General features: G+C 39.5%; 1 protein-coding gene across 2 annotated transcripts in view; it reads right to left on the minus strand.

Annotated features, from left to right (window-relative positions):
• Positions 1–17027, minus strand: part of TMEM132E (transmembrane protein 132E) — a 391321-nt gene that overhangs the window by 52441 nt on the left and 321853 nt on the right. For both annotated transcript variants that reach the window (XM_075264860.1, XM_075264861.1), the window contains exons 4-5: positions 12148–12340; positions 9161–9304 (exon numbers count right to left, since the gene is read on the minus strand). In XM_075264860.1, the coding sequence (XP_075120961.1) occupies positions 9161–9304; positions 12148–12340 (337 nt within the window). The remainder of the gene's footprint in view (positions 1–9160; positions 9305–12147; positions 12341–17027) is intronic.

Raw genomic sequence — 17027 nt, forward strand, 5'->3', positions numbered from 1 at the left:
CCACTAGATGAATAAATCAGCTACTTCTTCCCATTGAGTTGAATAGGAGTCAGATTTCAGGCGGAATTTGAGGTAGATTTTGCCATCTAATTTAGCATCAAATTTCTATGTGTGAACACCCGCTTAGAATATGGCAAATCTCGGGTATTTAAATATGGCAGCCATTCAGGAGCCGCCGCAGAAATGCCCATAATCAGTGCCTTAGTTAACATGGGCACCGCCAGTTTTCCTATAGTTATAATTGAAACAGAAAGTCCACAGGGGAAACCTCTGCAAACTTTCTGTGCAAAGAGCTGCAGAAGGAACCACAATACATTACCACCATGGTTTTACCCAAAGCGCTATTTGGTGCGGGATGCCACATGGGGCCTTAGTCTAAACGTGGCATCTCTGGAATTGTACGAACACTCAGAATACAGATGACATGCCATATTGGCTGTACAGCGAAAAACCTGAAAAAAGCCTGTAATTAGAGTCGCTCAAACAATTTTCAAATTCTACTCCATTCTGAATTTTTTTCCAGCTTCCCATTGTAAAAAATATTAAATGATACCACTACGAAGTACAATTTGTCAAAAAAAGTACAAAAAATTAACATAAAAAAACGGAAGGGGTTAAAGTTACAGTTCCATGTTATGAACTGTCATGTCTATAAAGAATACAAAAAGGAAACAAAAAAAAAAATACATTGCTCAAAATAGCCCAAGCCTCTAAAGTGATATAGTGAAAAATTGTGAAAATATACACCAAGGAAACATTAACCATAACCAAGAGTCAAAAGGCCAAGAAGAAATGTGAAGGATTAAATACATTCTTTTATCCGAGAGCTATTTTGTAGTCAGTTCTCTCCATTTCCAATGCGCACAGTGAGCTAAGCCTGATGCATTAGTTTGACCTTAAAGGAGACCTTGCTAATCTCAGTGATGAATTGACAGCTTAGTTAAACAAGTGGAAGCAAAGTATTTTAAGTTCAGCCTAGTGAGTTAACCCTGCGTATGGAGCAGTCACAGCTCAGCATCAGGAAAGTTGCAGGTATCCATGGATACCCATTATCATTAAGGACATGTTGTAATAGTGTCCAAATGGAAGCATTCCTAGTGCGGAGTCAGGCAGGTACAAGCAGCTGCTTGAAGATGAGACACTTAGCTGATATTGTGCCAATTACAGATGGCTGCAGCTAATCTGCTATGTGACCTCATATCTTTTAGAAACGACATACACAAGAAACTGTGGCGGCTCTCCTGAATTGATCATCCTTATACATTGTAATGAAGTCTGCAGACTATACTGCTAATAAGGTGATGCATTAATAGGGTGCGGCCTTCCATTAATATAAAAGCACTGGCTTTATCACTTCTGTTAACATTGTATACATAGTAAAGATGGAATAGAATATGATGGAATGAATGTATTAATGCTATCTAATAGTTACACAGTGTAAAAAGCGTAAGCATGTTAAGATTAAGAATGAGCGAACCACTACATAGTGGCTAGCCACCCACTATCCACTATTATACAAGTACAATATGTTGAAGCCCAGGAGAGGTGAGTAAACAATGAATAATGAACAGTCTTACTCACTTCTCATGGGCTTCATTGTGGTGTCCGGCCATCCTCAATGTACTTTTCTTGCTTGAATGATACCAGAGACTATGACTGGGCCCCAGCAGTCACGAGAGGCATGGCGGCATCAAGCATCATGATGTTGGTATGCGCCATGTGACCACTGCTCTATAACGGAGTACAGGATAGATAAGACTGTTAGTCTTTGTATTTGTTATGGCTACCCAACTCTCCTGGGACTCTGCTTATTATACTTTGGGGTCTGAAGACACCCCAGAGTATAATAATAGCAGTTTTGGATCAGACTGAACAAGTTTGGCCTGAAGTGAAAATGACAGAGGAACCCTCAAATATTTAGCAAATGAATGATGTGAAGTTTACGTGTCTCTTGTTTAGATCAGGCAATATAAACATGAGCACAATTTATCACAGTAGCACATGCAGTGTGATAAATCTGATACATTTTCAGAAACGTCTATCTGACACCAATCTCCATTTGGTGCAATTTCTTGAGCAAAAAATATATAAAACACTCATTAGAAATGTGGTGCAAAACATACACACCCGTATTTTTGGAATTCTGCCACATTTATCTCAGTAAATCTATCCCACCCTGCTTTACAAGTTTTGTTATACACAGGCATAACTTATAAAGACCTGAGGACAATTTAAAAAAAAAAATATATATATATAAGGTCTGGTAAGGCTAAATTCACATGACAGAAGTGCAAAATGGAACATGTGAAACATGTCAATTCTTCACAGATGGTTCGCTCACAAGGGGCGGCTGTTGCCACCACAGTTTTTCCCCATCGTTTTTTTCCTGCGGCCCACTACATGGGGCCTTAACCTTAGTCACATTTTCTTAGTCCCATAAAATCCTGTTAATTCTGCAGTGTGAGGGCTATTAAAAAAGCAGCTGTCATACAGACAATTTTCACTGTCATGTGAATATAGGTTAAATCTCATCCCCTTTGCTGCTGTACATTGCAGTGGGTCAGCTGCCAACAGTTTTTGCTAATGTACAATGAGTGTATCATATGTGGACATACTCTAAGAAAGAGTTCACACTCATTTGTTTTGGAAAAAAAAATAAAAAATTATTGTATCAGTTTTTGATGCAAAACCAAGTCAAAGCCAGAAGTGACTTCCTCTATATCCTGTGAATTCACCATTAGCTTTGGTTCAAAAAACTACAAAATGGTGTGTGTTTAGCCTGGAGCCTAGCATTTACTTTTTAGTTTGAAACTTTTTTTTTTTGTAAAAAAAAGTAGACTGAGACCTATTCTAGCAAGCAGCTGGAATAGGTTTCGTAATTTACTTATGCCAGAAAACTGGCTTAGGTAAATGGGAAGGGGAGTTAGAAATTTTTTGGGATAGGATGTTGATCCAGGGACTTAATCCAATTGTCATAATTGGAGTTGGTAAGAATTTTTTTTCCACCTCAGGCTACAGTCCCATGGGACATCCCGCTGCCATAAAGTGCTGTGGGACAAATCTCTGCGGTAATCCATCCTGGTTCTTCCCGCAGCGCTTTAAACAGAAAGTTCAGAGTTTTCTTCCGTAACTTTCTGTTACAATTATATCTATGGGGAAACCACCGGTGTTTCCGTAGATATAACTGACATGCTGCAATTTCCAAAACCGTGCCAGTTTTTAAAATCGCGGCGTGTCTGCACCAAATTTTTTACCGCAAAGTGGGCATGGGATTTGCTAGAATCCCATCCATCCTGCACTTACTATAAAATGCTGTGATTTTTTTCTACGGCGTTTCCACCACGAGCAGATCCCTGCGTTTCCAATCTGTGGGGCCCCGGCTTCATGTAGATTTTTTGCTTTCCCCTGGATTATCTTGGTAGGTTTATAGGTTGAACTTGTGTTTTTATCCAGTGTTATCTACTATGTTAGGGGGCATTCACATTTGAGTCTTCAGTCGTGATTTCGCCAAAATTGCACAAAAACAGATTGAGGACGGCTTGCGGTTTAAAAACCCATTCATTTCAATGGGTTTTTAGAGCAAACTGCAGGTGTCCGTATGCAGCCTCTCCACCGTGAAACTGTTTTTTTAGCACGGACACAAAGTCGGACATGCCAGACTTTGTGTCGGTGCAAAAAAGCATTTTCATGGCAGAGCGGCTGCATACAGACACCAGTGGTTTGCCTAAAAAACCCATTGAAATGAATCTATGGAAAGGAGCCTATTAAATCACATTAAGATATGGAGTTGGAAGAGGTGATCATAGGTCCTCCTGTTTTAGAAGCTACTAGGTATTTTATATGAATGTTTTTCTATTGCAGTCAGTGATTCTTAAGCTACTCTCACTTATGAAACCATTCACACTAGGGCTTATTATTATTGATGAGTCATGTGCACTTGAATTGATATTGCCACCTTTTTAAATTATAGTTCCAAACTGAAATAACCTACAAATCATTATTATTAATCACGTTGCTGTCTGTAAAATCTTGAAGCCCTAGCAATAAATATTTCTGTAGCAGCAGGAACAGTTAACAAGCCCCGGTGACCCTGATCATATTCAGGGCAAGCAGAAGTAGGGTCTGGAATAGTTCGACTGAATTCTAGTGTATCATAACACTCTGGGAGTTTTTAGATTCACTTTTAGTAAGTAATATGTTTTAACATAGTCCACATAATCATATTAATTCTATTTTATTATCCACTGGGGGCTATGGATAGAAATTGGTGGGTATTTGACATAGTTTAAGAGCAATGATCAATGACAGTCATGGTAACTCTTATCTAGCTAACCTACCAGAAGAAATCTATGTAGGTCAGCAACCTAGAGATTAGAAAGACATGACAGTGTGATTAGGACTGCAGAAAAGAAAATGTTGAGGCTCTGAAATTATAGTGTGCCCTTAGCCCAGCAGTGATGTGCTAACAGTCTTGAGAGCGTAATTGGAAAGAAAGCTCGAACATTTACTGAGTGCAGCCTATATAGCAAAAACACACAAAGAGTGCACTGAAAGATGCAAGCACAAAAACCGTAGAAATTTGTTGACTACAAGAGAGACATAAATAGTTTAGTTAAAGGCTTAATAGGTTTTACAAACATAGCTATTTATTATATACAAATACAGAATTATTCCAGAGTATTTATTGCCAACAAATACTGTTTAGGGGGAATTTATTAAGATTGGCAAATCTAATGCGAGTCTTAATTCATTCCCCAGCAGGCACCACATTGTACACTTGTGAAAGATACATTGATGATATTTTTTGTATTTTGCGGGGTCCTTGAACACCTTTTGTGAACTCCATTACTTTCTTAATTCAATATGGAGCGAGTCGCAATTTCCCAACACAATCAGCTTTTTGGATATAGAGGTTATTAAGGGACTTGGCAAACTGTGGACCAATCTTTACACAAAATCAACTGATCAGAATAATCTTCACCACTTCTCCAGTCCATCGCCTACTACCAAGAAGTCCCTTCCCACATTCCAATTCCAATGGGTCAGGTACATTACCACCACCAATTAGAGACACGTGTACCAAATTCTGCCAAAGGGGATAAAGAAAACAAGTCTTTGATAATAGCCTCAATTATAAACCGACACTCAGACCAGACAACCCATAAAGAATCCCTTTTGTACATAAATTCCATTAGTTTTCATACAAGGTACACAATATTATTCGCTGCCAATGGTCACTTCTGTAGAAGGGCTACCCCACTATAATCTCCTTCTTCAAACCATTCCTTCCTTGCTTTAGAAGACCAAGTAACCTGAAGAACAAACTATTTAAAGCAGATCTGCTAAAAGACTTTCACAAGAACAATTCCTTTGGACTCAAAAATGAAGCACTTTTCCATGCCTTCAACTGTCCACAATACAGCCATGTCCAAAAAGGTCATACAGTCTGTCATCCTCAGCCAGGAAAACTATCGATATTAAAGGTTACTTCAGCTGTGATTCATCTTTGATAGTTCATTAAATGACCATGCCGCTTATTATATTTGGGAGACACAACCCAGTCTACTCAAGGATAGAATCTCAAAGCATAAGTCATAGACAATTCATACCAAAACTCTCCTATTTCTATTACCCTTTTATTGTCACAAAGCAGGTCACCAATTGTCTCAATTCAAGTTTTAAGTCTTGGAACAGATCCCTCTTCCAAGACATGGGGGTGACAGCATTCATTTACTGAAAAAGAGGAAGGCATATTGGGAAGACACAGTATAAATAAAATGTCCAGCTCACCCACTTGTCATGTATATATACACACTCCTTTTCCGGGATGCACGGACACCGATGGACTCGAATCGGTCAAGGAAACTTGGTGTACATAGATAAATCCAGCACTTTCCAGACAAAGGATGAATAAAATCTTCAAACTTTATTTCTTCATAAGATAAAAATTCAATCCATGTTCATGAAGATATCGCAACGGCAGACAAAGCGCATCACAGATGGATATTGCTATGCATTTCGGAACATCGTTCCTTCCTCATGGCATGCCATGAGGAAGGAACGATGTTCCGAAACACGTAGCAATATCCATCTGTGATGCGCTTTGTCTGCCGTTGCGATATCTTCATGAACATGGATTCAATTTTTATCTTATGAAGAAATAAAGTTTGAAGATTTTATTCATCCTTTGTCTGGAGAGTGCTGGATTTATCTATGTACACTAAATATTGGGAAGACACCACATTGCACACACACAATTACACACATCCTTCCATTTACCACTTCTGTTTGCATTGTGTAATTCTCGAAGAGAATACAGTGGGAGTTTCTCCTGATTTCACCACACCCCCCACAATATATGTCACTTCAGTCCCGCGACTCGAGTATGAGAATTATGTCATCATGTGATCATACAATCATGTTAACCTTGGATACTGCCATACTTACCTCAGATTTATCCTATATAATCCAGACATGCCACTACAGCATTATATTTGCGCACTAACATTGTACCGCTACTTCCCACTGTCCATACCTCTAAAGGCATTCCAGTAAGCTCATGTGGGCATGTCTATTTACTGCCGATAAGAATTTTGTTTAGCAATCTGGACACCACTTTATGGCTTGTTCATCTGATACTTTGCATATAGATTTGTATTTTGGTCAATTGACTGTTTTATCGATTATGGAGCCAGTCTAAATATTATAGATACCAGATTGTACAAATGATTCTTTATTAGATCAGTATTCCCATCCTCATACCACCCTATACTATGACTCTGTAAATGTACTAAAAGGCCCTAATATTCTCTTATATTATGCTTCATGTAATGTAATATTTTTTTTAATGTAGATTGCGAGCCCCATATAGGGATCACAATGTACATTTTTTTTCCCTATTAGTATGTCTTTGTAGAATGGGAGGAACCCCACGCAAACACGGGGGAACATATAAACTCCTTGCAGATGTTGTTCCTGGCAGGATCGAACCCAGGCCTCCAGTGCTGCAAGGCTGCAGTGCTAACCACTGAGCCACTGTGTTGCCACTCTAATGTAACTTTCTTAACACTCTATAGAGAGGTTGTACTTGAGGAGTCCTACTAATTTACACAAATCATTTTCTGGCCTTGTTTCTTATATGCTCTTTGTTTTTGTTTTCTTGATTCCATATCATTATACTTTGATGTTTAGCTATTTTTTCCTTTAGACCTATTTTTGATACCTTTTCTTTTTTTGTATTTGTATTGTGTAGACCACGGGTCAGCAACCTTCGGCTCTCCAGCTGCTGTGAAACTACAACTCCCAACATGCTCCATTCTATTCCATGGAATTTCCAAGAACAGCAGAACAAGTATGCATGCTGGGAGTTGTAGTTTTACAACAGCTGGAGTGCCGAAGGTTGCCTACTCCTGGTGTAGACTGTCTGTGGAAGGTCTGGCACAGCCTGAAAGGTCACAGCCAGATGTTGTATGTAATATATGTAATGGTTATTTTATGCTGATTTGAAGGGGAGGGAGCACTCAGAGTGGTAACTAAGACATACGATATGGTATTGAGGCCCTGATGAGTGAGGATGAAGTCTCTTAAGTGTGGACTTTCTCTAGAAAGTGTGGCTTTCACATCACTTTTTTTTATAGCCCCCATTATCAAACAGAAAGCATACTTGTCATTTAACCTATTATATGCTGTGGTCAATGCTGAAGTGGTTGCACAGATAAAAAGTAAAAATAGACTTTTTATATAAGATATGCTATATTTGGCATAATTTAGCACCGGTGGTTAAAAAGTTGAAGGTAGAATGACTGCTGCTAACATGGAGAAAATTAGTAGAAGTTCTGTGAAGAAAGGCACAGTCTTTTCACAGAGCTTTTGTAATGCAAAACCACAGAAAGACGTCTGATGCCCTTGTTAGTTGCTTATATTACACACCTCACCTAGTGCAGAAAATCATTGGAGAATAGAGAGAGCTACAACTTCTAGCATGACGAGGAAGTTATCATGGCTCATCATAGTAGATATCACAGGGAACCATAACTTCTAACTCATCCCTCACTACCTTATCTCACACAAATGTTGACAACCTATAAGACAGGGGTCAGCAACCTTTTATGTATTGTGGGCTGGTTCTCAAAGATGAAGAAGTCAGTGTGCCATTCAGTAAATGGTAAGGATGTAGACCCCTACATGAATGTTATATAATGCATCATAACCAATAACCAATTAACTGGTTAATTAAACTTCATTTCAATCTGATCCTTGTCCTTGACTTTTTTTTGTGCTAAGATGCTTCTTATCTAGTGGATACAACTTTTGGCTGAAAACAAGTTTTCTTCAGTAAACCGGCTTTGTGGGGCAAAGGATGTCCCTCACATAGCCCAGTCTTTTATGTTACCTAAACCCATATAAATCTATCTAGTCTTGTTGAAGTGAATAAACATCCACTTTAGCGTCTTCAGCTGCCAAATCATACTTTACTTTTGCACTTGCTTCAAGGTACAAAAACAAATTGAACAGGCAATTGCTGTCCTCTGAGTAGGCTAGCTCATAGCCCGGACTGTAGGACGTCATGGCTCATGCTTTCCCCCTTAGCGCTTCCTCCCTTCCGACTGTGTTTACATGGTCCATGAGAGAGGGATTATGGGGACAAGCAGCATTTTAAACATTAGAGAGCAAATATGGCTGAGTTGCTGACCTTGGCACAGGCGCCAGATGTTGCTGACCTCCACTATAGAAGATAAATCATACATTTTACTGAAGAGGTCCAGAAAAATTGTGACACCAGACAGGTCCTTCATCCTCTACTTATTCCTATTTTCTATACTGTGGAGGTTTTTATAATAAAATTACCCCCTTTATAAAATATTTTGTGTAGCTAGAAGCCCTGTCAGGGCTTCATTTAGCCAGAATGGACTCTTCTCTTGGATAAATTTGTCTCATGTGAATCATTTTCCTCCACCACAGGACTGGATTAATATTGCTGAAAATTAGGCCACAAATGGTGCAAATACAGCATTATCCTGTAAGTCCACATTTTGCTGTTTAGCCCCATGGTTACTTGTCACATACTGACAGGCTCCCATTAAAAGCCAGAATAGCAGGACACAACTGCAGCTTCCAATGGATATTAGTAATCCCCCCCTTGTGTCTTTGCTGCCATTACCTTGATGATGTCCTCATTGCTAGATTTACACTCTGTAAAAGAGGTAATGTCCGTGATGAGTCCAGATACTTCAATGGCCAGCACCTTCACTGGTATGGCCACCGTCCGGCCTGTTAGAATGGCTGTGTTAATTATCTCAGTGTCCTGAAAGGAGAAATAGAGATTATTGTATATACATTGGATGTCCGTTCTCCAGAGGGTTAAAACAAGAGCAGAGCTATCCTTAAAAATACAAAACACTCCACAAAAAGGCAAAGAAACAAATAAAAAAAACACCAAAGTAAGCAAGCAAAGTGTTATTATCAGTTTGTCAGGTAAAGTCCAGACCTAATGACTCACAGTGCTTGGTAAGGAAATCGGAGACATGTTGGCACAGATCTTTTTTTATATTGGCACATACCATGTTTAATATTGGCACATACCATTTTTGTCGTTAATAGTGTATTAATTGCATAATGCCCAACTTTATGTATTTTATTAAAATTTTCAAACATTAACAAGGTAAAAAGTAATGAAAATATGTAATAATCAGAGGTACAAAAATAAAATATGACAAGCATAATAAAACATTATACATGGAATGTTCATCTATCTCAGCAGCGTATAAGATATAATTTCTAAACATAGACAATGGGGAGAAAAATCAGGGAGACAAGTGGAAAATAAATAGGAATAGAAATTGAGTTTAAGGCCGCAAAATCACAGGTGCAAAATAACACAGCGTATACGCTCCTAACTCCCATTGAAATCAATGGGAGCATTTTGAGCGCGTCATCTGCCGGCATGTGTATACGTGCCAGATCATGCTCAACGTTACATCGTGTGATCTTAGATCTTACCCTAAGGGTTAAGGTGGACTTATATAGCCTGTAAGTTTAGTCATGGGGTAGAGGGAATAGCGAGATCCAAGGGGACCATGTATCATCAAAAAGTTTTCTTTGACCCTTTTTATAAGCTAGTAACCTCTTACAAATATTAGAAATCTCAGAATTTGTTATAAGAAACCTCGATTCTGTGATCTTTAAAAACTCTCAACTTTCAAAGGATTGAAAGAGGATTCTAAACAAACTTTGGTATTGTAAGCGTCGCCTCCCACCCACGGCCACTTTAATTCAAGTACCATGTCCCTTTGTGCACACACACAGTATAGTGTCCCATCAGTGGTCCTGACAGAGTAGTATTGCCCTATGTGGTCCCCCCACAATATACTATCCTTTTGTAGCCCCTACAGCATAATGTACCTTCATTGCAGCCCCCACAGTATATCTCCTCTTGGTGCCCCGCAGTATAAGGTTCCATTTAATATGATCCCACAGTATAATGCCCCCTTAATATACCCCTACAGTATAATGTCTCCCTTAACATGCCCCAACAGGATAATGTTCCCCTTAATATACCTCACAAACAAAACAACTAATACTGATCTCGGCTCTTTCCCCTGCAGTCCTCTCCAGTCTGAGCCTCTGCACCTCGGGAGCAGCAGATGTGGTTTAATGATGTCACTACTGTACATCGTCCCTGTCCACTTCCAAGCTGCTGGGAGAAGAGACAGGGGTCGACGCATGCTGAAGCAATGAACAGACAGTTCTTGGCTTCACCAGTGTAGCCAACTCAACTACTTCCTCAGTATCCAGAACAATGGGACAGCACCCGGTATTAGGGACTGTCCTGCTGAATCCTTGATGGTTGGGATGTATGTGATTGCAGTATGATGACAGCAGTATGCAAATTAGGTTCAAAGCTCCCAATTGATGACTCTAGCATTAGCTGTTGTCACTATAAGCTTAATTAGAATTGTATGTGGTGCATGCTCAGTATGTCTGTGAGGTCATGAATGCCTTGTAGAGCAGATATCTCATACACTCCAGGTCTTCAATAAAATGTACTTGCACAAGATATCACTGCAGTGTACAGTGTTGTTGCCCAAGACTTTCTTCAAACATCAGTGTGTTTAAGGCCTCATTCACATGACCGTGTGCTATTTCAGTGAGCATGTTCAGTGTTTGCACGGAATAGCCCATAGAAGCCTATGGGACAAGGAAAACAACACATTTTATACTCATGTAATCCATGTGTAATCCGTATTTGCAGAACAGGGTTTTTTTTTTTTTGCGGATCTACAAATACAGATGACACACTGTTACTAGTATTTTTGTGGATGTATGGCACTGATGCTGAAGACACACGAATGACACCCGGACCGCAAAAACTGAACACTGAGCCGTATTTTCTGGACAGGAAATTATACACAGTTGTGTGCATGATGCCTTGTTCAGTTTTTTACATCAAGTTTTTCAGACAAAATATATGAGTGGAGACAATCTTTTCAAGTTATATTGTAAATATTTGTAGTTATTCTGTGTTTTTGGCTAACTCCTGGTTTTGGCTTAGAAGCACTGATATAGGAATAAGGACTAAGGGCAGCAGCACACGACTGTGTTTCACCTATGAAACATGGTCTGTGTGTCACCCACATTTACCGTTGTGAACTGTATGCTGGGAGCAGGACTCCTACCAGTATAGTTATCTATGATGGTAGCAGTCCATGACTCTCAGAGACATACTGTTCCATACTGTAATTGATATGGGACAGTATGTCGCTGGGACTGCTACCATCATAGATAACTATACTGCTAGTAGTCCTGCTCCTAGCACAAAGTTCAAGCCGGTAAATCTGGAACCGTGTTTCACGGGTGAAACATAGTCATGTGCTGCTTCCCTAAGGCTGTTGATAAAGAGAAGTATTGAGGCAATATTTACCAGTTAATCCTGGAGTGCTTGCTGGGCTTAAGACCACCCTTACAGCATTTGCACAGCATCTAGATACCACTTGAAACTTGTTTCACTAGAAACCAATGGGTGCATATCTCTATGCAGTTCAGAGCATTTCATTTCAGAGTGTCCTACCATGCACTGTCATCTGTTTGGTAGGCATACTGAACATGACAGGCTCCCTTTAAAAGCAGAGGACTATGAAGATGTATTACCATTGCCAGAGGAACTATAGCTCGAATATCCTTCTGGATCACTGTCAGTTCTGTCACTGCTTTCTCCATTTCAGATGGGGGTTTTTGACCTTGGTATTCTAGATGCCACATTATGCGTCTTTTCACGGATTGGCTTGTGAAATTCTCCATCTCGAAGTCCAGCTGCATTATGGGGTTAATAGGTTCATCAGTCCTAAAATGAAACAAACATTACATCAAATACAAAAACTAATAGTATAACTTAGGACCTATATATTTTATAGGTCTGATTGTATTAGGCTTGATAGGAAACTCAGCGAGCAAGTTACTAAATACAAAAAAATGACTAAATAGAATTTGGCAGGTATCATATGTAGCTCAACAGCATACAGTAAGAGAGGGGAGGGAATTCTGAGTTTGGGGATTTATAGTTTTCTGTGATTCCATTCACTATCTTCAGGTAATAAGCTGTTTAATGCAGCGAGACTCACAGGAAATCCTACTTCTCCAGCCTACACACAGTGATTGACAAGTTCCACATACACTCCTACAAGAAAAGCTGTCAATCACTGAAAACTATATATCCTCAGGCTCAGTGTCTCCCCCTTCTCTGCTGGGCTCAGTTATGGTAGCATAGGAGACCCAATCTGCTTTAAATTTCAACAAAAAGTAAAAATTTAAGTACAGTTCAGGTTATTACAGTCATCGCTCCAGTCCAAAAAACTGAGCTCTGGGGTGCAGCTTTTCTAGACCCTCTTATATAAATAAGAGGAACAATTTTAGCTGGTCCTCTTCTGGTAAAGGTGACAGGAAAGGAAGAAAGTGATCAGCGAATAATGAAATTATGATCCAAGCAACTATTTAGTTAAGATAGGGAAGAAAATTCACTAGTGATGGCTCTTTGTATGGATGGAGAATTTCACTCGTCGTGGATTCAGTAGGTGGTGCTGGCACATGTAACACACCCTCCGACTCATCAAATATGCCCCTTCTGAATGCAACCCCAACCCTAGTCCCCCTGCCTTGATGTGGACACAGGTGGTGATGCTTAAAACTAACCTTCACAGGAAGGGGCATGAACACAGGATTTTGCCTAGACCTCCTAGGAATGCATACATTCAAGGAACTACCATGCTTGTAGCCTCATGTGTTAGCACCCTACCAAAGAATTCCTTATACCTGAGCATTCTAGACCCTGCAACTGTAACATTGGAAAGTGACCACCTAATGTGTATGCAGTCCTCCTAACTCTCCCATGACATTATATATTCCTCAAAAAACAGAAAGAAAATAAAGCACTGAGCTGCATATGGTGAAGTATGTTAAGGTACAACAGTATGGATACCAATATGTAAACTCTCACCTTAGCTAGTTGTGACCAGTTCACAACTACTATGCTGGTAGTAGAACCGATTTGTGCAGAGGGTTCCTCTCTGGTAATGGGTAGCTGCAAGGTCCAGACACCCTAGGGTGTTGTGGATAGACAACCATGGACAGGATGAGGATTCCTCATCCTGTCCATGGTTGTCTAGGACATTATATATTGGGAGAGATAAAGATCAGATAAATTTAAAATGTCTGATCCTTATGTTTTCCTAATGTATCTGGCAGTGGCTTTCTCCCTTCTCCTTTTTCAGAACATTGCCATGACTGTCCATGCATGTGTGTTAGTAAAGTTGATCAAGATGAACTCAACAGTCTAATGTGTATGGCCGGCTTAAAGGGAGACTATCAAAAGGAAAATTGGTATGAAACTTATAGGTACCTGGCAGGGCAGCTTCTAAACTTTCCCAAGATGTCTTTATTATTCTGCATTGTAACTCCATTTTAATGAAAATCAATATTTTATTTTTATATAAATGACTGAAAAGGGGTTTAGCGGTATTTCTTCTCCTGCTGGGCTTCTCTTTTTGTCGCTGCTCTAGATCAGTGCCTTTAACTGCTACTCAGCTCCTACCTCCATTGTTTGAGCGGCATCCATTACTTTGTCACATTTTGTCTGTAGTTAGGGGCGGTTATCTAGAACAGAGAGTGAAACACCAGCAAGAGAAGAAAGATCTCTAAAGTACTTTTTCAGCTAATTTGGATAAGAATAAAATGTTGATAAAAATGGAGCTGCAATGCAGAATAAGAAAGGAATCTTTGGAAAGAGTATAGGAAACCCTACCAGGTAAGTCATTAGTTTGATACCATTTTCCTACTGATACACTCCCTTTAAGAGTTGATTTAATGTGCAACACTGCACTCAGTCCCAAACTCAAGTTGACGTAGGGTTGATACACGTAACCAGTTTATGGATTTATACTGTAGGAACTGTTTATATGAAGGTTTTCTCAAGTATTCATAAGACTATGGTCTTGCTGACTGCTGTATTGGTTTCTTGCCAACAGCAAAGCCATGCGCCTTGGGATTTTTTCTTTAAATAATGAATTTTCTAGACCTTTATTCCTTAATATGACATCTCCTGAAACTTTCATTACCAGAAGTAAAAACTCAGGGTCAATAAAAGATTTCTACAATTTATTCTACCTAACAGGTGAGAGCTTCAGGAAAGATGCCTGCTGAGGAGGAATTACATGATACTGTGTCTACTGAAAAATATTACAGCATGACAGTGGTACATGATCAACAAGTCGTGATCCCAACACAGTCTATCCAATCTACCCACACTATTAGTTTAGGTCTCACCAGTTCGAAACGCGTCTTATTATTATTATTATTATTAGTAGTAGTAGTACTAGTAGTAGTAGTAATAATAATAACTTTAAAGCATTTTGCTTTACAACCCTTGCCCTACATATAGCACAGCAAAATAAAACTCTAAGATGGCAGACATACCATTGCTTAAAGTACAACTTCTCTCAGGATGCTTGACCAACAAGAAAATAGATGGTTATCTCATTTTTAAAGGGAATGTCTCAAGTCTAGAACGCCTCTCAAACCATTACTAGTGCTGCACAGGAGCCTTTAACAGAAGTAAAGCATACCTTTGTGGCCACAAACCAATACAGCAATGCAGAGATAATGATCAGGGTTTTTATACTGACTATCAGATTGGAATCAGGAAGGATTCTTTTCCCCTGATATGGGGCAATTGGCATGAGCCTCATGGGGTTTTTGCCTTCCCCTGGATCAACAATGTAGGGATTGTAGGGTTATAGGTTGGACTTGATGGACTGATGTCTTTATCCAACCTCATCTACTATGTAACTATGTAACTATCAGTCCATTAATTCTTGTGGGGGCGTGGCTTGATTTACAAGATTTGCCTATACACATAGGCATTATGGCACAGTTATTGGTTTGGAAGGCATTTTGGATCTGGACTCCCTTTAAGAGTCTTTTTACACTGCATCTGCATTGTATGTTTTACACAGGCAGTGGGAAAGCACACAGCATATGCATTAAACAAATGTTTTTAGGAATAAGCAAATGAGACACAAGTGTACTGGGGTTTGCCACAGCCTCCAAGATCTCCAGCCAAAGAAAATGGCAGGTGCATGTGCAGAAATTCAAAAAGCAGAGTCATAGCTGTAGGATAGAAAGAGACTGTTTATAAAGTGTATGGTAGCGACAATTCAACCCTGGAGATGAAACACCTATTCCATGTCATAACCATTTGCATATTTCTGAAAACAGCTTTTAATAGGAAATGGTTCATTTATTGAATTATCTGAAGGCCTGATGTTGGTCAGCACAATGACCTCTACAATGCACTCTGAATGGTTTGACATCGAGCCAAAAATGTTTGGTGTACTTCACGCATGAACCACTGTTATTTTCTGGGGTCTTTTTAGACCCCCAGAGTATAATAAGTGGATGACCAGGGATGGTGCATAAACATAACACATCATTACACTTGGATCTATGTGTCATGACATCGGCTTTTCCCACATGACTGCCAAGGCCCAATCACAGGCCTTGCTTGCAGGACTTTTCTCTCCACATTTTCCGGGTGGAAACTGGGCGGAAACCCAGCGGACCCCATTATAGTCTAGGTAACCACTTTTTAAGCTGGGTTGGGATTCTGTTTCTCATGTCCCCAAGTGAACCGATTGTCACTCTGTATGTAAATAGAATTTTTCTATGCCATATGTGTTCATAGCCTTTATGAATGTAATCAACAGCACCTCTGGAGGTGGTTTCAGGTATCTTCTATATCATGCAGACTGATATATGCTTTCTCAGCTGCTTAGGAACTTATTTATGTATTTACTTACTTCTTGACTCAAATTGCTGCATTTGGTGCTCTATGCATAGCGGACATACTCCATCCTGGTGGATAAGGTGGTTGTAGAACATTCTTGATGATCTGGTGAAGGTGCACTCTCTAGAGTATGAGAGGTTGGGGACTCTTCTTTGGAAGGGGTTCTCCTTTAATGTACCTTAACCTATTATCTCTGTTACTGGTGATTGGTTTATGTTTTGTTTTGGTCAGTATAGTAGGGCGTAAGGCTTGCAGGTGTCAAACTTGGGCTTCATGTTTCTTGTGTTGGTGAAATATAATATGGTGACATAATATGGTATAGTAAGGTGGGGAGGGGTATTAATGGGGGAGGGGGAATTCTGAATTTCATGGCCTTGGGTCGACTTTTTCTATTACGTGGACTTTGGATGTTAGATCAGTGTCATAGTTGGGAGTGTGTATGAGTTTCAGTTTAGGAAAAGGGTTGGGATAATTTTGTGTGATGTAAATATATTTATTATGTTTAATATATGTTACAAATGTTTTGAATTTGTTTTGACAATGAGAGGTGGAAAAAAACGTGAGGCATTTTTTGATGCAGTTTTTCAAGCGTATTTTGCTTGGACCCTGCATTTTCTAGGTCCATACAGTGTGCTGGAACCAAAACCTACACCAAAAACCATTCTCTAATTTCTGAAGCAGATTTTTTCAGCCT

This window comes from Leptodactylus fuscus, chromosome 2 (genome assembly GCF_031893055.1).
Source record: "Leptodactylus fuscus isolate aLepFus1 chromosome 2, aLepFus1.hap2, whole genome shotgun sequence".
NCBI classification, from domain to species: Eukaryota; Metazoa; Chordata; class Amphibia; order Anura; family Leptodactylidae; genus Leptodactylus; species Leptodactylus fuscus.